At 39.7% G+C, this 23,007-nt stretch overlaps 1 protein-coding gene across 1 annotated transcript in view; it reads left to right on the top strand.

The window, feature by feature from the left end:
• The window catches only part of GMDS (GDP-mannose 4,6-dehydratase), a 427,638-nt gene that overhangs the window by 327,072 nt on the left and 77,559 nt on the right, over positions 1-23,007 (top strand). Inside the window, exon 8 of the mRNA XM_074576072.1 lies at positions 16,831-16,949. Coding sequence (XP_074432173.1) covers positions 16,831-16,949 — 119 coding nt within the window. The remainder of the gene's footprint in view (positions 1-16,830; positions 16,950-23,007) is intronic.

Raw genomic sequence — 23,007 nt, 5'->3', positions numbered from 1 at the left:
GTTTTGTTTAAGAAAATGAAACACAGTTTTAAACTTGAGTCAGATGCCAGAAAACGTTCTCCTTCTCTCCTCCCCCTCCCTCTTCTTCTGCCTTTTGCATTGAGCCCCATAACACCTCTTTCGTTCAACTGCAGGGCCTAAACTTCTTCTTTAAAGGTCTGAGTTTGATGAAGCTTCCGGCCAGAGCCCTGTTTTGTGTACACCCTGTGTTTTGAAATATTTGCAAAACCAGGGCCTGTGCTTGACTTTCCTAGATTTGGGGCTGAAAACAAACAAACATACAAAAAAAACCCCAAAACAAACAAAAAACTAAACGCAGAAGAAGAACAGGCACTTAGCGGTGAGTTACATGTACAAGTTACTGTGGCTTAGTGAGTTGCCTTGTGTAGCTGAGCCAGGATAGCAGATTTGCTGTGCACTCCTAACCCATCACAAGCACAAGTGCCTTCACTTAAAGGTCTCTAACAGAGCCTTAAAACGATGCATTTACATTGACTTCACAACCGGGGAAACAAAAAGAAACCTTGATTAACTTCCTGTCATGATTCAGTGCCATGTGGCATCTCTGCATGGCGTTGGTACAACGAGAAGATGTGTGCGTTTCCCCCATGTATATGTGCATGAGACCACTTTGATGCCTAAGGTTACGTGCGTGTATTAAAGTGTTCAGGATCAGGAAGTCAGCTGTGTTCTGGTTTCCCTGACATTCTCGCACTTTTAATCTTAAAAAATAAAAATTCCTCTCACTATCTCTGCTTATTTTGCTTCCTATTCTTTTAATAACTTCATTTTCTCAAAGGTGGAGGAAATAAGTTGCTGCTGAATTCTATTGTGATAACTGTCTAGAAGACTTTCAAAGGCACCTTTAAAACTAGAATTAGAAAAGTCAGCATTTTCCTTTTATGTGATATTTTTCTCTACGTATGAGACACAGGTTTTTCACATCTGCCAAGTTTTAATTTTTTTGGAAGTTTAAATATTTTTTAGAAGTTTAAATTCAGAGAGCAAGAATGTTAATGTGTCAAAAGACAAAGTGTTTGAGAAGGTTGAAATAATACATAAATCATACCTTGAACAAAGTTATGCTTTGCTTGCTCAATACGGCAGTTATATTGTTTTGGTTGTGTATGGATAACTGGAAACTTTAACTCGGCGACTTCTTTATCCAGTCTAATAACAAGCTGACTTCTGAGGTTTCTGAAAGTCCTCTCTTGCTCTTACATTTGTATAATTTAGGGGTAGAGGATGTGGAAAAAAAAAAGATAGAGAGAGGGAAAGAACTGGCTTAAAGGCTTCTTCCAGCAGTAGGTACTCCAGTCCATCAGCAATGCTCCTCCTGCTGAGCTGGCAGCTGCTTCCATAAGTTCAGCAAGGTCACCGTGGTTTCTTTCCTGTTGCTCCTCCAGGCATTGAATTGCTGGGGGAGTGGGAAAAAAAGACATCTTCCTTTCTTGCCCTGCGACATAAAGACAAAACACTTCCTCACTATCTAGGTCTGTTCCGGTAAGGCATATAAAAGCTCAGATGTGATTAAAATTATTTAGGTTTCTGTTGTACCTTTACCCAGAAATATATGAAAGCGTATTACAGACTAATTGACATACCAGGATATGTATATGATATATGAGGATGGATAGATAGAGTGTATGTGTATCCTGTGCATGCTGTATTTGAAAAAGCAAGGATTTTCTTCACCATTGACTTGCTGCTTTCTCAGAAGACAAAACAGATTATTTGGTAAATGCTTCAAAATACCATTGCTGATAATTTAGGGCAATGCAGGTTGATGTATCCAGTTAAAACTCGTGGAGGAGAAAGTAGATTCTTAAGGAAGTAGAACGCAAGCTGAGCTGTCTTTAGGTCAAAATAAAAACAAGAAAATCCAGTGTTTATAGTAAGAACCCCAAGAGTCTATCACTCATCATGCAAACTGTTCCTCGCAGTGCAGTAGACCGATGGGTCTAGTCCAGGCAAATCAGCCTGGATGAGATCGTAAAGTAGATCAGTTCAGTTGCATTAAACCCCAATGTGGGCTTGTATTCAGGACCAGTGTGTTCTGAATTTAGGTAGATAAAAGGGAGGACTCTCATTTTGACAAAGAATGCCTTTAATGCAGTTATAAGTAGATTTGTTGAGATCACACCTTTAGTTTGTTTGGATTAATTTTCCTATTTGCACCTTTCCAGGAGCCCTACACTGAAGACAAAAGCCTGTAGCTATAAATTTAAGGTCTCCTTCCTCGTGGTTCTCATTCAAATATTTGAAGTTAGTTTGATTATTTTTTGGACACAAATATGAATTGTTATCTCTTGTTTTGGCATTAAAAAGGGGGAAGAATCTGATTTAGCAATCTTTCTCTGCCAGCTTATCATATATTTCACATGCATTTTTTTTCCTAATTATTTACTTACCAGACCATAGCAGCTCCAAACTGTTTATATATAAAGTCTGGTGTTTGAAGGAAAGTAGCTTATATTTAAAATTTCCCTCTGTTTTTTAAGCATATAAACTTTTTAAAGTACATAACTCACATGCAGTGCCAAATGTGCCCTTCCAGTATATAATAATAGGGATCTAATTGCGCCAGTTTCCCAAGGGGCATGAAAGTAGAAAAGCAGAGCCTGTGTGGAAAACACCCTTTTTTTTCCCCTTTGGCCGTGACAGGCTCCTGCACTGAGAATGAAATTCCACCCTCACAGAAGTCTCTAGCAAAGATTTGGCTGAGTCCAGGGGGGCAGGATTTGGGCCCACATGCCTGATTTCAGGGTATGCTTTTGGTGATGAAACAAGCTTTAGGGAGGGGGAAGGAGTATTCACTGTGGAAGGAAGAGTTGATTTTCATGCATTTTCTCCAGTTTCACTCCCATGCTGGAATAACTTCCTCCTTTGGTGTATCTCTTCGTCTTTTTGAGAAAGACTAGAAAAAGCACCTAGTAAACAGACACTCAGTTCTCCCAGAAAAGCTCAGCCGGAAAATTTGCTTGGATTTTTAACGGTGCGTGTACAATCTCGGTGGCACCCATGGCAAAGCAGCAGTCCTCCTGTGAAAAGGAGACAGTTATGACAGGAGTAAGAAGTCTAGTCTAGCCTGTTGGTGCCCCAAGATTTGTCTACTCGAAGTCATGTTTCCCAGCAGATCGTTGCCCTCAGAGTGTAGCTAAGAGGCCATGCTAATGTTTCCTTCCTGAAGGGAGAGAGCACATTGGGTTGTCCTTAATGTGAACTGCATGAACTTTTGTACCTTTTCCTTTTTTTCTTGTCTTCTCAGAAGGAGAAGTATTTGTCCCAACATATCCAAAACATGCTGTTTTGCAGGACTGGCTTATGAACAGCATTTAATAATGTTAAATCACTTTCTAATCTCAGGTTTGTAAGAATAATATGGTATTCATTCATATTGCACTAAGTTAGGTGGTCTCAGTTTATTACTACCGGTATATTTAATACTACTTTGAAGTGTGAATTCCTGGGTCTCGCCAACCCAGTTTTTCCAATAGATCAAGCTCAAGCAATTAGTTTTTTTCAGTACATTTTTATTTCATCCCCTGTTTCCCTAGAGTCAGCTATTATGACCTCAGCCCAAGTGAAAAGTTTCTAATTCACTCCCCATCCTGTTTGTATACAGAGCATTGAATCCCTGTTTTGGAGGTATTTGGTGAGGTGTTTTCTACGATTCTCTCACTGCTGGAAGATGAGGTGGGCTATTGCAGGGTGCATTGAGCTACCCTTGTGTCTTACCCTTCCCTTGAGTTGCATGGGAAACGGGCTATTGCAGAAGTGTGTGCAGATGTCGGTGTTCCCTCTCTCTAAGTTGCCTTTTTCTTTTTACCTCCTGAGGTAGATTTTTTTTTCTTTCATCCACTGAGGGAACCTAAACAAAACTTTGTGTGCACAAGTCTTAAAAAAAAAAAAAAAGCAAGTTTGGGACTTGGTCGTATTTGCTTTGCTAACAAATGCTAAGTCTATACATGTATATTTATCAGTTATAATACTGTTGCATATTAAAGAGTTCATGTTTCCTGATTTAAAACCTCATATAAAGAGTGAAGTACATCAGTGTTTATCTTTTACCATTTACTTACCACCCTACGTAGCCACACACAAACAGGCAAAAGAGCGACTAATCAAACCTTTTAGAGCCGCCAAACCCACTTTTTGTCTTTATTATGAAACTAAGATTTGGTCAACTGAGGTCAAGTTGTGCACTTAACACAGCTTCCATTATAGTCAGTGAACTCTGTAACAGAGAGTAAAGTCAAAATATAAACAGAGAACATTTCTGCAGCAGCTCTGGGCTGGGATTAACTTGGATCACCTAGTCTTCTGCTTTTAATGAAATTCTCTCCCTTGTATTTTCTTGTTTGGAAGAGAGTCCAAAGTTATCTCATGCTAATTTAGTTAGGCAGTGCCCTCCAGGGATGTCACAGGCCTCCGTGACCTCTCCAGAGAGACTCAGCAAAGGGATGAGGAGAATTAAACATTCCTGAGAAATTGCAAAGCAGCAGCCCCCAGAGATTTTGCATAGAAACGAGCTCCAGACTAGCTGCCAGAGACCCAAGTCACCTTTTCAGCACTTCCTTGACATGTCTCCGCCAGTCCCATCTGGCTTGATTCAGGGGGTCAGCATGGGGACTGAGGAGAGGTGGCAGCTAGAGAGAGCGGGATTCAAGGGAGGTCTGGCTGCGGCGGTCTCGGGCTTTAGATGTTTCCCTGGGATGTGCAGTTTAGATGGTTTTGTTCCCTTTCCTTCCCACATGGTCTCATGCTTTGGTCTTTTTCTTTGTGCTGGAAAGGGGAAGAATGCTAAGGGAGGAGGTTTAATAGCAAGTTTAGTTATTGTTTCACCATTTGATGCAACAGTTCATTTCATACCTGGGTTTACAACCACATCTTGGGTCTGATGTAGAAAATCCTGCAGCGTCAGAGAGCTGCTTACGCTAACGTGAACTACAGGCCCCACTTTCCTCTCTCTTACATTGACAGTTAGGCTGTAGAAATTCATGAAATTAATCTCCTGGGGAGTCAGAATCGGTCACAGTTTGCAGGATGAAGTTCACTTCTATGGGAAAAGATTCAAAGAGTTTATTCCTAGGTTTCCTGCAATTATTGTGCAAAAGGGGAAAAAATTAAATTTGCTGAAGGTTAGGTGAGAGAGAGAAAGACACCAAGGAACCACTGTAGCTTGCTTATTAGTATCTTGATCGCCTGAGTAGTTAATCTCACTTATCTCTTGCATCACAACGGAAATGTGCAGTATCTCAAGAAATGTCTATTTCATTGAGTTTCAGAATGTGTAATCTAACAATCATTTCTGCGCGCTCTCGTCCTTGTGTTTCCTTGCTCCTTTAATTCATTTTTTTATTAGTCCAGAGCTAGCGTATAAAGGAAGACTGTTTGAATTCCCACCTTTTAGAGGGAAAAATACTTTTTTCACTATAAAAGTGCAGGCAAAGCTATCTAATTCTATAACAAATAATGCACTTTGAAATGTCTGTGCTACCCTTAACTTTCTTACAGGACTCTAATTGCATAAATATTGTCACTCCAGCTTCACAGACAGCAGAATTTAGGAGGTAAGATTAAATGCTTTAGTCAAGGCCATAAAGCGAGTCATTGTCACCACTGAGATTGAGACACTGGAGGTGGTCTGCTCGTCATTTGCTTTGACCAAACTGAAATCAATAAACAGGCTGGATGTGAAGCTGGACCCATGCAATTAGAATATGGTTTGTGGTACAGCTATTTAAAAAGAATATACAGAGCAGAGAGTTGCATTCATGTGAAACGTGTTTCAGCGGTTGAGTTATAAAAATAAAAATAAAAAATTAAAAGAGACTTGCATATGGAAACCAACATATAAGGGAAGATAATGTCGTTCTGGTGATAAATCCATTGCGTTCTGCAATGACTCACGCCTGTGCCACTGTTACTTGCCTGAGAACAGACCTCTGGCCCTCGCCAAGTAATGCTTGTGGGAATGTTGTTCCTGGTGTCTGGCCTGTGGGGGTTATTCCAGCCTTAATGGCAGAATACCTCCTGTGTGTAGAGTCTCGTTCGTGTCCATTGGGGAGGGAGGGCCCTTACTTTGTCTGGATGTGATATGAGCAATGACTTCTGACGTGCATGCAGCAGAGATTTATTGCAGCAAAAGTTGAAGTGTGATAATGCTACTGGGGTATTCTGTAATAATATGGTAAAACACTTGTCAGCACTTCATCTCAGGCAGTGAAAGTCAATTGTATATGCTACACAGAGACAGATAAAAAACATAAGTATACTTAAAACTTCATATGGTTTGCATTTTTCGTAACAGCTCTCCTGACTCTAATATAAGACAGGTTTTAATTTTGTTTTGGGTAAGTGGATGTGCTTACAGTCTCACACCCACAATTCCATGGCTTTAAATAGAATCGCTCCCAGGGTGCATAAAAGAACACATGCTGTTATGTGAAGGATTTATCCAGGATGCCAGGACTGTATTTATTGCTGGGAACAAACTGAATAAAATTTTCTATTCCAGTTTGACACTAGCCCGCGGAGAGCAGCCGTATCTACAGTTTTAATGCAGACGCTTCCCTTTCCCTGAGTTAGGATTTGGTGCGACTAACTGCCATTGCAGAAGTAGTTATTATTAATGACGGTGGAATCAGAATGACCAGAACTAGCCAAGGGAAGGTCAATGCGAAGTGCCCTCCAAATGTATTTTTGAATATGCTCAAATCTTCCTGTTGCCTTTTCACATCTGCGCTGCAGAGACAGACTTCTAAAATACGTCCTTTGGTTTCTGGGGTTGTTGTCCCGTTAACTTTTTCCAGCTGAAATTCCCATGCCCCGATTTGAGATGGCATAGACAACGAGCTGGTATCCGACCCTGAACATGGAGGAACTTGGTCAGAGCAACACTAATGCTAACGCTGTGGCAGCAAATCTGTGAGGCGGATTCCTCTCTCCTAGGGTTTGGGTTAAAACCGCCAGACTCTTTGCATAAACTGCTACATCACATGGTGGAGGTTTTGGGTACTGTTGGCCTAAAACTGAACTTGTGACATGAGGTAAAAATAAAAAAGAAAATAAATCCCTCTGTATTGCATTACCATATCCCCCAGGCATCAAGGTTGTGCTCTTGTCTCTGCCTCTACTCAACCGAGAGAATTTAGCATCAAATTCCAAAATGTTGTCACCTGAAATGTTCTGGTAAAGGAAAAGAAAAATTCCATGGAACCGGGAATGAGATTACTTCAGCATCTTGATACTTTTTCAGGTGACTTCTTGCTTTTTATAGTTAGTAAAACGATGCTTGCATTTTTACCACTGCCTTGTAAGTAGCGATGACTTAATGGTGAAAATCTTTTTTTACTTCCAACTCCAGTAGACTGAAAACTGGACTAAAATCAGAAGGTGAAGTTTCAGTGATGTGTTAAAGATAGCACGCCTCTTTATTTACACAGATTATTCAGACGAGGGTAACTCTAATTTTATAAGAACCCAATGAATAGTAAATGTTTTCCTCAGGATAAGTAAATTAACATTTCAAGTCAACTGTCTTAGATTATTATTCAGGAGTGTAACATCATTTGGAAACTGGTAGCAGTCTGAGGAGAAAATGCCTTAATGTTCAAAAGCATGAAGCAAGAATTCTGGAAATTTGGGGGGGAAATGTAAATTATAAGATAGAATTCAGGTTAATTTTATGTTATGAACTCATTCTATCTCTCTGTATTTCTTTAAAAAAAAAACCACCACTATTCATAAATTTTATCTTGGTGCTCTTGCTTTGTTGCTTTTACTATCATAAAGGCTTGCTCTTATTCCTTCCCAATTATACCCTCAAACGTGTATAAACATTATGAAGTACTGATTTATTATCTCTGAGCCTGTCTACCTGTGTTCTGGCAGTTCTCTGCTGCTCTCAGCATTTTTTTACACCACTACTAGTGGTTTAACCTGAGTCAGGGCCCTTTTCTGGATAGGCACTGGGCAGATCCCTGCAGACCTATAAACCTTGAGTGGGGAAGCTAGCAAGCCGAAGAGGCAACGTTCACAAATGGGAGGAAAGTAAAGGAAGATTTGGAGAGACCAAGTAATTGCCTGAATCATGGTATAGGTAACAGCATTTTTGATTGTGTGGAGATCAATAGTACTTTGACCCATACATCATGCTGCTCCTCTGACCCCGGTCAAAAGGAGTACGTCAGGTTGCACTTAGCTGTAAGTGTCTGAGCAATCCAGGAAAGAAATAGGAGGCAAACAGGTGTCAGAAGCATGAACCAGGATCTTTTTATAGTCAAATGTTGCACTGTAAACATTTTGTGATCAATATCTACATTGTGATCGTTATTTTGGGGCTGCTCGGTTTGCTCCAGTAGACATGCCAGTACTTGACTTGAAAGCCTCGTCTGTTTTCTTGTGGTTAGATCGTGGCCCCAACCAGTCCTTCCTGGCATGGGTCCCTAAGACTTCTCTGCCCTCACCGCAACCTGGGTACAACCCTTTACTTTAGTGGTGAGTAATCCTGTCAAATGGGAGTCTGCTTCTTTGTGAAGAGGTATTTTGTCTTTCAGTCGTATAAAAATAGCAGGGAAAATTAATTCTGGAAGGGAAAAAAAAGGGAGGGGGAAGTGGGTCAAATATCTTTCAGAATTGTCTGCTAGGTGGAGCCTGGGAAACATTTATTTGTTCTATAGTCTTGTCTAGGTAATACAAATCTGAGTGGTTAAAACTCACACGTACTTTCTGTAATTCAAATTTTTCTCATTTTTCTCTGTTTAGCTTTGAATTTCTTTCCCTTTTTTCTTAAACAGAATCCAAGGCACCCCTTTGTTAGCAATTGCGACAATATCCTCCAAAATTAAAACGAAAGAAACAGAGCATATATGCATCCTTTCTGTATCTTTTCATTTAAATTGCTTTGTGTCACACATGTCACTTCCAATTTAACCATTTGAAGAATAAACAAACCATTGTGGACCTAAAAATCCGTTCAAATTTTTTTGGCAGGAGAAAAGGACTATATTAATTTTCATTGTTGGTAAGGTTTCCCAACAAGCAGCTTTACTGTTTCTTTTTTGCCTCCAGCTAGCAACTAAAGATCAGTTATAAAACTGTATACAAATACTTCCATGTATTGAAAGAACAATATTTTGACATTCAGTGACACACGTAAAAAAAAAAAAAAAAAGAAAAAAAAAGAAGCAGTAATCTAGTTTTTGATAACACAATGAGAACTTTGTGTTCAACCAAGGTGCATGTGAGAAACATCGTGTTGCGTTAACAGGGAAGGTTGACCTTTAAGGTTTATCTGGATTATAATTCTTGTGGTTTTTATTAATAAAACTGCCTACTAAAGTTTCACGAGTCCTCCCTGAGATCTGTAAAACAATCGGCCTATCTGCTTACAAGAGAAAAGTTAGACAGCATTTCCTAGTATTTCCTACAGATGTGAGGGCTTTTGTTTCAGAAGACATTGATATTGTTTTCATTCAAGATGCTCCACTAAGATTATCAGGTATTTTGTTATCTTAGTAACTTTATAATTGTTGGATTATTATCTTTAAATATTATCAACTACACTCTTTTAATTTGAAAGAAAAAAATCATGGATCCGAACACAGTTCAGCTCTGAACAAGTTCACATCTACAGCCAAACCGTAGGATTTGACTAAATCAGCAAGAGTACTTCAAATTACTTCTGTGGCAAGTTATCAACTGTAACTTTGGAAATCTGTGAGAAAGCTTATAAAATGAGTCGCAATACATTATCTCTGTAACCATACCTGAGGATACTTGTAGTATGTATATCGGTAAAAGTAATTTTTGTTGTTTGTTTACTTTCTTGGGATTCTTAAGGTAAATTTTCCATTATTGTTTTTTATCAAATGGTGTGGTTTTCCTCTCAGAGGAAAATGTTTTCATCTCGAATCTGTTCTCATTTTATACCTTTTCTGTCGGTGATGTAACTGCCTATGGTTTGCAAACGTCGCTCTTCTGAATGGAAGCAGCTGCCATGTCATAAGTACTCAATGTCTCCTCTGCGTGAGTAGAAAGGACAACGCTAAAGGAAAAGCTTTGTACACAGACATTGGAGTCCTTATGTTCAGCATTACCCTGTTAAGGAAGAAGCATATCAAAACGTATTTAAACTGATGAGATCTGATAGATACTTAAATGGTGTTCAGAAGGGTTTTTCCATGACTGGAGGTTCCTTGAGCAACAGATCTTGCACCAACGCTGTGATTTTTGGTGATCTGAGAAAACAGGATGATGACTCTTCAGGGGAAAGGAAGAGGCATGTGTCCTGTGCTTCTTGGGCAATATCTCATTTACTGTAGGCTTTGAGAGAGGGTTGAGCTTATGAAAAGTGTCACTCTTGTTGGAATGATAGACAATGACCTCAGTCATGAACTTCAGTTTGCCTTTCAAATACAAACTGTAATGGCGTAATAAGGTTCTTGCTTGACAGGTGTGCACCCTTACTTTTTAAGTAACTGAGCAGGAAGGGTTGTATTTTAGGAAAAAAAAGCATAGGAGCACATTGATTACACATGCTCCCATATTCCTGCTGTCACTGGCTCCTTGGGAGTATCAGCGTGCCTGGCAGCACATCCCTGTGGTTTTCTTTGGCAAGACACTCCCTGCCGTGCTTGCCTTGCCTTATAACATCGTCAGAAACAAGTACTAAAGCAATAGCCATTACTTAGACTGAACTCCCATTGTGGCAGGGAGCATGGGATCATGCCCAACGCTTTTGTGTTGGCTTTCAGGCAGAGGCAGCTTATACTTTACTCTGATCACAAGACCTTTTTTGCTGCAATTGAGCTTTGTTAGTGTTTTTCAGCCATATGTGCTATGCCCCCATTGTGTGCAGAACATGTGTAAGGAGGTTTTTTCCCCTCTGTTGTGCATTATATGTATGTATCACTGTCTCTTTATATAGTCTTCTTATATAACACACTCTCATGCCTACCGGGTACACCCAGTACACACCTACGCTTTTAACAGTTGCAGAAGTCAATCAGATGTATGTGACTCAGCCAGTGTAGCACCTCTCCTTCCCTCCCTGCTCCTCCAAAAGTAAATAAATAGGTAAAATGGAAGTCAGTTTGGGTTCAGAGCTCTGAGTCGATGTCCCCAGTCTCACTTTTCTAAGGCACAATCAGCAATTGTGGTAATTTCTGTAGCATCTTGAGAAACCACAGCCAGTCAGCTGGGTTGTGTCAGCAGGAGCCGGGTGATGGCATCTGGAACTGGCTTCACATCCAGGCAGGCAGGAAGTGTATGGGCATGACATCTCCCCACGTTGTGCAGCACAGAAGATGCCGAGCAGCTTCTTTCCATGCCAGTGTAATTGAGTTGGGACAATGCGGAGAGGGAGGTGACACAATAGCCCTGTCTTTTGTGGCACGAAGGCAGCAGTCCCTCATGATGCATGCAGGAACAGCAGTCATGCCAGGCCTTTGTGCTCACCATATGGGAAGAAGGTTCTCCTTTGCTGCCACATCCCTGTGAAGGCTCATCATGCTTTGGCCCAAAATGCTCAATTCTCCTTCTCAGTGGTGACCCCAGCAGGATAGCTAGGTTTGGGATCGCTAGAGAGTACCATGTCCAACCCACTGAATTCTTCTTCCCACTTCTAGACAATAGAGTATGGAATACTGTAAAGACAGAATTTCTATAAATGGTGATAATGTACTCTTGGGTCTCTCTGGGTGGTAGTGTTTTCTGACTTAGTCAGAAATTGCTCCTTAATTGTTGACAGCCTTGAGGTAACCCATGCCCTCTGCAAGTGATAAGTAAGTAGAGCTAGACATTCACCAGTCTGCTTCTTTGTTTCTGAAACACACGGACAATGCACCCTGCATCAAGCTACAACTATCTATTCCATCTTCTAAAGTAAACATTACTGATTTGGTTTGCTTTTGTGTGTGTGTGTGTGGCAAAGAAGTCAGAATTCCTCTGCATAATACCTAGAAATATGTACAGAAGATTTTTTGACAGTATAGGGCTTGAAAAAAATGCTCTGTAGCAGTGCAGGGCAATAGTAATTAGTACCAACACGAACATATTCCATTTATCCCATTGTGTGTTTATTCATATCTGTTTTGAGTCTTGCATCGGATGAGACATAAGAAAAAGCTTTATTCATTCTCTTCCATAATCATCTTTTATTTTCAGAGCAGAAATCATTGGTTGTGCTTTAAAGTCTCAGAAAGTTGGATTTGTATTTCTTTTGTCTGTTAAATAGGCAGATACCTGATTATGGGCCCATTTTAACAGTATACAGTGCTAGAGCAGACAGTGAAAGAAAAGTATCAAAAATATAGAGTTAAACATAATCTCAACTACCGAGTCTTTGTTATCCATGGATGACAGCCCAGTTAATAAATGTTTTCTCACTGGGATGCTGGACTGGAAGTTAATGGTGAAACACACCTACAACGTACTCCAGATGCTCAAGACAAGCAGGCGCATTACAACCATAATGGCAGTGGCATGAACAGAATGTACCTCTATGGGGCCTGTGTTAGTCCAGCTTGGGTTTTCCCCTTCACTAGTCCAGGTGCAAACACTATGTAAGCAAAGAAATTTGGGTAGGGAGAAGACTGGTTCATGTTTTAGATCTGTTGCTTGAAAATGGTGCTTAGTACTGGCAGGGGTTTATATACAGAAAAGGGAAGAGAGGAAAGATGAAAGAGGAAAGCTTTTGGCAGAGGCTGCAGTTCAGGCATGCAGAACAGATATCCTAGTCCACATAATCATAAAAGTGTGTCCGCTTGCTAGACTTGCTACGTATCTCTTTCTGGTTAGGTTTCTGTCTTTAAATGTAAATGACATAGTATTGCCTTTAGACTTTGTGAGTCACTAGACCAGAGCCAAAAAGAGTTCAAATATGAAAAATATGTTTTGTTACATTCACCATTAAAGGAACAGTCTTGTTCTAAGAGAGCCAAAGACTGAATTGTTTCCATAGTAGTTTTCTCCTCCTTTGCAGCATTTGCCCACATTTAGTTAACTGGATCGAGCAAAAGATTGTGGAGAGGGAGCAGAACTGAACACAAGTAATTTCATTACTTGCTGTCAGCCTGTCCAAAAAAGCCTTTGCAAAGAAATACAGGAAAATCCACGATTCTCCATTCTTGCACCAGAAAAATTCCTAAAATACATGACCTTGCGATGGTTAAAAGATAGCCAAGAGCCAAAGCTGGGCAATGTTTTTATCCCAGTTCAGCCATGTCATGGGTCATGTGGTTCAGCATGTGAACAGGAAGGTGAGAATGGGTGAACTTTTGCCTCAGTTGTGCAGTCCATCAGAGAATAAATGGAGCAAATCACTCTGCAGCTGTATCAGGAGGTGAACGGCTGAATACCTCTCACACAGAGGCCTTTGTGTTCTGGACATGATCTAGCATTATGATGGGACGCACTAGGCTGAGGCTTTGTAGCAATTACTAACCCATTATCACGCTAGAACATGAGATCATTTATCTTCTAATTCAGAGTGTCACCTGTTCTTCATTTGCCAGTCAATAACCATTAATTACTTTCAGTGGAAATTTAAACAAAGCTTTTCCCCTCTGTTAAAACCAGTAAGCCATTCAGTAATGACAAATAAACCTGGAGCTGTATCTCCCCCTTTCCTCTCATTCTCAGCTCAGAGTCTGGTACAATGTGAACTCTTAAAGGAAATGCCTAGAAATTGATAGGTCAAGGGCCTTTATGAGTCTGATGTGGGGGGAAGCACATTCCTGGCGCTTGCTGTAGGGAAAGCGTATAGCTACTGCTCGTACACGGATTTCTCATTGGTTGTCACAGGCTGTACCTGTGGAAATGCAGATTTGAATACGGAGCTTGTTCAAAGATTTTCCTATCTTCTGGCTCGCCTTTGTGGTTTTTTTACAGACCGTTCACGCAGACCCATTCGAAGCAAGAGCATTTGGTCGCCTTCCTCAAAGCAAAACAGAGCTATCGCTTACTTTGTTTGCAACTTTTAGCATGTTCATTTTTTTCATACCTGATTTGATGGAGGTAACTGTAAGTGCCAACAATTGTGAATGCCAGAAAAAATAAAAGAACCAGCAGTGATAGATTCTCAAGTAATCATTAATCTAAACATTCTTTCCTGGTAGGAGCTGAGGCAAAAATTGCTTTTATCAACTCTATCTGCATTGTTTGATCATTGCTAAGTTGATCCGGTAGAAATTTACTGCAGTTTAAGTTGTATTTCTAAGATGGTGATTGCTTGCTCTTTGAAATGGTAGACGAGCTGATACATCCAAATGCGTAAAACTTGGTGGGACCAATTGTCGAAGGCTGGGTTTTTGTTAGCATTTTGTAGCTGTCTCCTTCAATGTCGCGCAAGATTTAGAGCAAGGAGAAACCTCTAATGGTATTTTATATTAATACACAAAATTAATGTGTAAATATTTTAAACACTCACTGGATTGTTGAATGTCTCAACATAAGCACCCTCACTAAATTTGTGGCCAATGAATTACAATACTGAGGTCTTGACAAGTGGAGGGACGGCAAAAAATTATCATAAGTCTGATCTTGCTTCGACATAGACCTGCTAACACTACTTTACAGAAGTGTGTAGTAAATATTGCATATTTGGTCAATCTACTGAATTTGGGAGTGGATGTGATTTTTACCAATAAATGAGGTTTGGTTGTTACATCTCTGTCAGATGTAACTGGACTACAGTGCTGTGTACCTTTCAAAGGCAAGATCTTGAATTCGTTATGTACAGCAAACAGCCACTAAAGTCGGGAGGAGGACTGCTATAACTTCTGACTCTGACTGATTGACTGTCTAATCTTGGAAATCTTTATTCACTCTAATAGTGCCTTCATAGGAAGAAGTTTGTTCTTTTCAACTCTCTTTTCAACTGAGCTACTTAATGAAAGCTGAAGGTCTGTGAAATCAGGGACGAGGAGAACCAGAGCTATCAATTACTTATTTTAGATATTCGTTTTACCTTTCTGTGAAGCTGTTGCTACTGTGAATCCTGCAAGCTTGTCCAGTCATGAAGAAACAGGAGTTGGTGATTTACGGCGACCTCTCAAATCAGCAGGGAAACCCCAGTGTTCCAAGAAAGCTCATATGAGAGATACGAGTTAAGACATCTCCTCTCCACAAGAGGATTTTCATCAGCCAGTCGGGTATTTCTGCGTCATTGGCTAGGATGTTCAGCCCTGGAAAGGAAAAATAAAGTTGCTGCCATTGTCCTGCCCAGCAGGTCATATCCCTAAAGCACAATTAATGTCAAGGACTTACACAGCAGTTGCCCAAACCCCAGCCTTCCACACACGTTTAAGAAGCAAAAAGGTTCAAAAGGAACATGTTAATAAAATCTTGTCAAAACTTTGGAAGATGCATAAAATAATAACTGGGAAGAAAAATGACTTGCAAATAGAACCATTTAAGTGGAATGTATCGCCTTGCTATGCTGGACACTGATTTATTAAGAATAGAGGGGAAAAATTGAATATTTCAGGTGGTATTTACCAAGAGAAACTGAGCTGTCCCAAAGCTTTTATTAATCTGATTTGCAGAGTATCCACTACCATCAAGGGACCTACTAAAGTTGTTTTCTTTAAAGCTGATGTGAAGAGGTCAATGCAAATAGCGTTGTGGATTACGCTGTGAGAAGATGACAGTCCTTTTTACCATATGGAGAGAAAGTTGAATTATTTTGTTTTTCTTTTCTGGTTATTTATTAAATGAGGATCATGCCATACAGGTATTCCCTTTTCCTCTCCAAAGGAAATGAAGTGTTTACATCATTTTGATTGATCTAAAGTAATAATTATTCTGTCCACCTACAGCTCCTAGGCAGTCAAATAGTCCAGTCGCTAGAGCAGTGGCTTGCACATCAGAATGCTGAAATGTACCTGCCGTTATAGCTCAGACAAGTCACGCTTGTCTTTGCTTGCCTCTTTTTCCATCTGCTTTCCCGCTTTCATGCTGACTTAGCTGGCCAACCCTCTGAGATGGTGCTCATCCATCATTACTTGTTTGTGGGAGGGGACTCTGGGAAAGACATTGCTGTTGGAAGTAAACCTGCTCGACCGAAATGCAAATATGTTGACAATCTCATGAAGTTTTGCTTCAAAACCTGTTGCGATTTTTGCCGCTACACAAACGGTTCTCTGAGAGAGATGTTAATGGTTGTCTCACTTGTCTACCAACATTTTCTGTGTTCCTGTGGCAAAGGAAAAGGTTTCTGCTATGGTGCTTTAATATGTAACATTCAGCACATATTTAGCGGGGAAAAACAGATTAATCTGGTCAAATACACTGTTGACTATTCTTAGTTACCTTTTTAGTTACTTGTAATTAAAATCTCAACTTAGCCAAAATAAATATGATGGAAGAAAAAGCCAAAAGGACCCATAGTTTCATTATTCAATATGTTTGACATCGTTCTATGACAGACAACAGGACTGAAACATTACAAAATTTTATTCTTTTCCCCATATCTGTGTCAATTCATGCAGTGCTTTAAACAAGTGAATCCATGCTCTTGAGCACTAAAGCTAGTCTCAGTGTTCAAAAGTAAACATATTAAAGTCTCCCCTGCAGAAACCCCTGCTGTGAGACAAATTGAAAATAAAATACAGCATTGTTTTCTATAATAAGAAACAATTGAACTCTTTTCAGCGCTGCACTGAACTGGTTAATAGCCACCATTTTAGAAAAGTGCTAATTTTCCCATCTTGGGATATGTATGTGTATGTATAGTTATTTCCAAATCAAAAATGCGGTAATATAATATCATGTACCAAAGAGGCCACTTACATGTGCACTGAATCTGACTTTGTCTTTCCGCAGGCCATGTGGCTGATGTTGCAAACGGATGAGCCTGAGGACTTTGTCATAGCCACTGGGGAAGTCCATAGTGTCCGTGAATTTGTGGAGAAGTCATTTAAGCACATTGGGAAAACCATTGTGTAAGTACCAACATGAGATAGACATGGGTTGAACATTTCTAGCCTGTTACGTTTGCTGTGTTACAGAGTATTGTTTCTCTACATTCTTCTTTCCCCTCCCTCCACCTTACTTTCTAATTTTGTAACGTGTGAGGCCTTCTGGGCATGAATGACTACCACGGCATGTATATCTAGTGTTGCCCTCTAGATCATTAGGAGAAAAATGTAGGCGAGTATGTCTTAATTTTTTATTCCAAGTCTCTGTTCTCCCATTCGCTCCCCACCTTGGGGGACAGATGCCCCTCCAAAGACGTTAGTACCAGGGTGCTGTTCATCACCCTGCTGCAAAAGGGGTTTTTCTGCCCAGTTCTCTGTTTCGTTCCCCCGGATCCCCACAGTCCTGCTCCCATCCTCTGCAATGTCAAGAGATGACACCTGCCAACCCTGTTCTTCCCACGTGACAGCCCATCAGCCACATCACAAGGATTATGTAGCAACCCACTCTACGTTCCTATTAGCTCTTCCCTTACTAAGCCATAAAAATGTTGAGCAGTGGGTGCAGAATGTTTACAATGCATATTCCACATAGTTTGATTGAAAATACAAAATTCCTTCTCAAGGCCATATAATAAAACCAGGATGGCTTGGTGAGCGCTTTCTGTAATTTATATTTTTATTGTTTATTATTTTTTCAATTTCCCTCCTTCTGTATCTTCTCTGGGCCCCATGCATCAACATACCGATCTCAGCTGGAAAAGGGAGAGGAAAGCCACAGGCTCTTCCATGACGCTAGCGCCAGGGCTGTTCCTCAGGCCATCAAAGTCACTTGTGCAGCTGGTGAACTTTTGACAGGGCCAATAAGTTTTACTTGGGAACAAAAACTTGACAAATTCAATAAATATGCAGAAGTGCACAGATATATACAATATTATTTGAACAGCCAGTGGGTGGCTGGGGAGGTAATAACATTTTCTCCTCAATGAGTTTTTAGTCTGGTTTCAATTTTTGGCATCAACTTCCAGAAAAAATTCTGGTGGGGGAGAGAGAGGCTGTATAAATAGAATTTCTAGCCCAAAAGCTCAGTTTTGGGAATAAGTTTCTCTCCGTATTTTTAGCATCTCTCAATAGCGAGATGTCCCCGTATGATCACACGTTGTGCCATATGCCTTAACAGTAGTGGGGTTTGACAGGGTAAAGGGGTGGTAGTAGGAGCTCCAGTAATTGCTTTGTCTTTCTTATTTTTTCTCCTTTTTCTATACTTTTACTTCTTGTCTTCATAAGCTAATTCTCCCATTGATACGAATATGCTGTGCATTCAGTTGCTCCATATAAGTTAGAATTCTTGTGATTTTGAAAACTATTTTGTCCCTGTCTAATGTTGTTTGCAAAAGCAAGAACGAATGTTTGGTGAACGCCTTTCTTTTTTTTTTTTTTTTTTAATTTTGATTACCTAAAATTAGAAACTGAACTGTATAGGTCAGTACCTAGCTGAATGTCTTTATTTGCAGATGTTCTCAACATCTCAGTTTCTTTTGATGTCAATACATTTTTCCATTAGTTTAAAATTAAACTCCCTGCTTTGGTGTTGGCCTAAGAAATCTCAGCGTTTCGCAAGTTTGATAAATCAGCATGTATTTTTCAGAAAGCAAATTAAGCCCTCCAGAAAACCTAAAGAAAAGAACAACAATTACACAAATAAAAGCAACAGCTCTTTTATGAATAGCTTCTGTTATAGAGAGGATATTAAAGGCTTACTTTAGATTTAGTTGGCCCTAACACACGAAATTTTGTGTCCCGTTTGTTTAATTTTTTTGCTCACATATGGCTCCATACGGTGGACATTCATGTTGGTGATTACTGCGGTCAGTGTTTGGACTGAATCAATCAGTCACAAGTTTTTCTCTCAGGGAAACCTTACAGTATGACTCCGAGTGGTGAGGCAGGGCAGGTATTTCGTGTGTACGAAGGCATAGTTGCATTATTTTTTTTTTACTAATCAATAAAAGTAATTTTCCCAAATTGCTTAGGAATCCACATGACATCTAGTGACGTGGATTTTTAGGAACCTAAATCGCTTTAGAAAGAGGGCTTGGTCTTCTAATTCCCCTGGCAGTTCTGCAAGTTATGAATTCCTTAAGCCATTTACAGGTGGTATATAAACAGCTATACATGTGGGGGCATTTTAGGTGCTAATGACAATTTTGTTGCTGATCATTTTGACAGTGGTGTAATTCTGGTCATTTTAGGTATAGTCCAGCCAGATAAGCCAGCCGTTCGTTCCCCCTGCTCCCAGGGTGGGGGTAGTGTCACAACAGACCCACTACTCATCCTGTAGCCATCATTCATCTTTCAAATTGTGCTAGATGTGAAATATTTCTCAGGATTTGAAAGGTTTTTAAGAACCACCATAATTTTTCTAGGTGTCAGCCAGCCTATGCTTTTGCAGCACACACACGCTCTCTCCTTACCCTCGCTGGCTTCTTGGCCAGCCAGCTGGTAACCTCTTACATTCTTGGTAACCCCCAAGGGCTTTCTGCTCCCACCTCCTCCAGTTTGAATATATCTTCTTCAGGGAGTAGCCTGGCAGCAAAATCCTCCCTTTTAGCATTGTGGGACCCTGCTGGTGAGTCCCATTGATCTGTTTTCTTTGCAATTTATGAGTTCCTGTGAGGATGGCTGCTTTCTTCCTATCTTCCTTCCACAAAGTTTGGTTGAGTTGTTCGACACTTTTTTTTTTTTTTGCAGGTTTGCAGGCATTATGAGATTTTGCAATCTCAAAATCTTATCTGGGAAATTTCCAGCCGTCCTTTCCACTGCTGTAAGTGATGGCACAGCTTCCCAGTATTGCGCTGTACAATGCGCCTTTCAAAACTGATGGAATGATGGAGTAAACGGCCAGGAGGGATGTTAGGGCAAGCAGCAGTTGGCAGAGCTCGTAGCACATCTGAGAACACAGGGCACGTGTGCAGGGACTCTTAACCATCCCTACCTTGTGCTTTGGCAGGGAAAGTTGCAAATGTAACAAAATCTTAGCTGTCACATCTTGATATTGCAGTAGAGAACAGGAAGAAAAGCAATAATGGCTTGCCCAATGAACCAACTAAAAATATTATTTTATTCTTGTTATAGTTTTTTGTCTTCTTAACAATTCACATTACCTTATACAGATGAAAATCCAGGACAGCCCGAAGAAGTCTTTCCAAGAAAGACTGTCACAGCTAGTCATTCGCACATGTCAGGACTATGTCTTCTAGCCAAAATAAGGGAGAGAGAAACTTTACTACATTTTTGTAACTAATGAAATGTACAGCTGCAATAAGACTGATTCTCTCTCTGAAACTGACTGTAAACTGTACACAGAGGTTTATCTGCCGTGTGTGGTTTTTTTCTTGTAACATTTCTTTTTCAAGGGAGAAATTTCAAATTGTATTTATATAGTCCTCTGAATCATTCAAATTCAGTCCTTTGTACTAACAGGAAAGCCTCAGAGCTACAAATATTTTCCCCCTGTAAGGATTACACTTTTTTTTCTTTTACTTTCCCTTCTACTTATTACTAATTAAGTAGTACTTGGGGGAAACACTTCCCGCCTATAATTTGAACTACAGCGGGGTAAACGAAACAGGCAAACGCTTGTCTTGACTAATTTTCTGTCATTAATCTTATTAAATTAGAACAGGATTGCAAAGATAGCCTGAAACCACTACAGCACTCAGAGTTCTTTGCAGAGTGCTGCAAAGACTGCTGTCTGCAACTGTGGAAAGAAAAAAAGAAAAAGAAAAAAGAAGTTCAAGCAGTGGAAAGATTTATTGTGGTTTTTATTAATACAAAAATACAGGCACATTTGTTGTATTCATTGCTTCCAAGTTCAGAATTAATTCAGTAAAAATGAATATTTTATTCTAGTCACTTGGCTCTGCATACAAATTTTATCTTAACTAACATGCCGGTTGGTCTTATAAAAGATCACCAAAAAAAGGGGAAGTCTGCAGATCAGTTATAAGGTCTAATGAGGTGAACTACTAGCAGAAGTGGAGCAGTGGCCTCTTCAGTGACAGTGAAGGTTGAACTGAGATTGAACTGAGGGAGGAGGGTTTTTCTGGTTTGTTTGTTGGGTTTTTTTTTTTCTTTTTACCTTAAAATGGAAGGTTGGGTTACAGAAACACATGAGATTTGAACGATTGCTGTAAGACTGGAAAGGCAGCAATATGTTAGTAATGGTGCTGGGGGGACATGGAAGAAGAGCCATCAAAAGTCACCATCAAAACAGCTGCTGTTTCCAGATCTGGCTTTTGTCCACCAAAAATTGCTGGCTGGCCAGTGCTATGTGTTGTATTTAACAGCTCAGGAAAATCAGAAGCCTTTAGATGAGAAGGAAAGGAACAGAATCTCATACAGAAATTGGAGGCATTTTGAAGATGATAGTTGAAAGGAACCCAGCCAGGTCGGTGAAGGATGCTGGCCTGGGTAAACTCACATGAGCAAGTGTCCTCGCTTAGGACTGCACCACTTCTGTCACCATTCTCACTGTGGAGTATATGTTTTAGGGCGGCTTTTAACCCACTTCAGCTGGAGAATTAACTCTTCCAGCTGAGCAGGCTTTTATTACTTTCTTATTGATACAAGATTTTATCTGTAGGCAGACATGATAACTGTTTCAGAACTCAAAGTTTGAAGGCTGTAACAATTTAATTATAAGATTTCATACATCATAAGAAGTATGAGAGTTTCTCCTATAGGAAGACTGGGTGAGAATTAAATGTGGTGTTTCATGGGAAATGCCACTTTCCTTTTTTTTTTTCCCCAAAAAAAAAGGAATTGAAAATAATTCTCACAAATGCAATTTGGAAAAGCGTTTGATTTCAGGTCATCTGGACAGCTTTGTTTCTCTTCTAACCTCCTTTTAAAGAAAGAATAACATAAAAAGAATTTCTAAAGCCATTCTGAAAGAAAAAAAAATCCATTCTGAAAATGTCAAAGTATCCTTTTTAGATATTATTAATATAATTTTGTTTCAGGTTGACAGTAATGGAACTCACTGGAAACTAAAACTTTTCTTTCCAAAATGTTTTGATTTTTGCAGAAGCACTAATATTCTTTGAGAAAACATTTTCCTCTCAACACCAACTTTCACAATTTGGAGTAAAGGGAAAAGAGCTTCAAAAGATTTCCAATGGACTGAAAAAAAAAAAAAGAAGAAACCAAAAAATAGGGAGCCTAGCATGTATTCTTTTTTAAAGGCTTGTACTGTGGGGAGTCACAGTTTAGATTTTTGAAACTTGAGCTTGACAATGCTGGGAGCATAACAACAACAATAGCATTGTTTTAACTGTGTTCCTTTAGTGAACAAACACTGACGACCTGATTCATCAGAGTATTTGAAAAAAAATTTAAGTACATCCCTCTATGGTAGCCTACTTGTTCTTTAGATTTAAGCACAAGATTGTGGTTAAGCAATCCCTATATCCTTGATTGCTTTGATGCATCAGAGCTGCTGGCAAGGTTGGTGGTTGAACTGGTGGCAAAGGAACATATTTAAAGTTTCCCTACAAAAGATTACTTGCAAAAGACATTAATGATCTGTTATATGGTGTCGGTTTTGCTGTTTATAAAGTGCTAGGACAGAATGAAGTGCTTTGGCTTAACTGCGTGTGTAATAGCAATCAGGCCACAAACCCGAGAAGTCTACGCAAATGGTATCTCATATTAGCTGTGGAGGAAGAGCAAAATTTTCCTAATTTTTTTTAAATTAATTTATTGTTCATTTTCAAATGTGAAAGTATTTTCTATTGGCATATATTTGATTTAAAAGGCGCACGTGGTAGTTTTATTTTCCATAAAGAGGCTAAGCAGTTGTAGCTACCATTTTTTAAAATGCAATCAGTTCTGTTTCTATGTAAAGATGAAATGCATATATTTGTTCTGCTTTTCTGTGCTTTTGTGGAAGGTTTCATTTTTAGTTGACTTCACCACCACCTACAAAATATACGTACTTTGCCTTGTTTGCTTCTCAGTTACAGCCATTTGGACCATTTGGTCCATTGCAGTGCTATTCCCACCCTCCTCGATCACCCTGGCT

Source organism: Larus michahellis, chromosome 2 (genome assembly GCF_964199755.1).
Source record: "Larus michahellis chromosome 2, bLarMic1.1, whole genome shotgun sequence".
In the NCBI taxonomy this organism is placed as follows: Eukaryota; Metazoa; Chordata; class Aves; order Charadriiformes; family Laridae; genus Larus; species Larus michahellis.
This window is presented reverse-complemented; position numbering and strand designations above follow the sequence as displayed.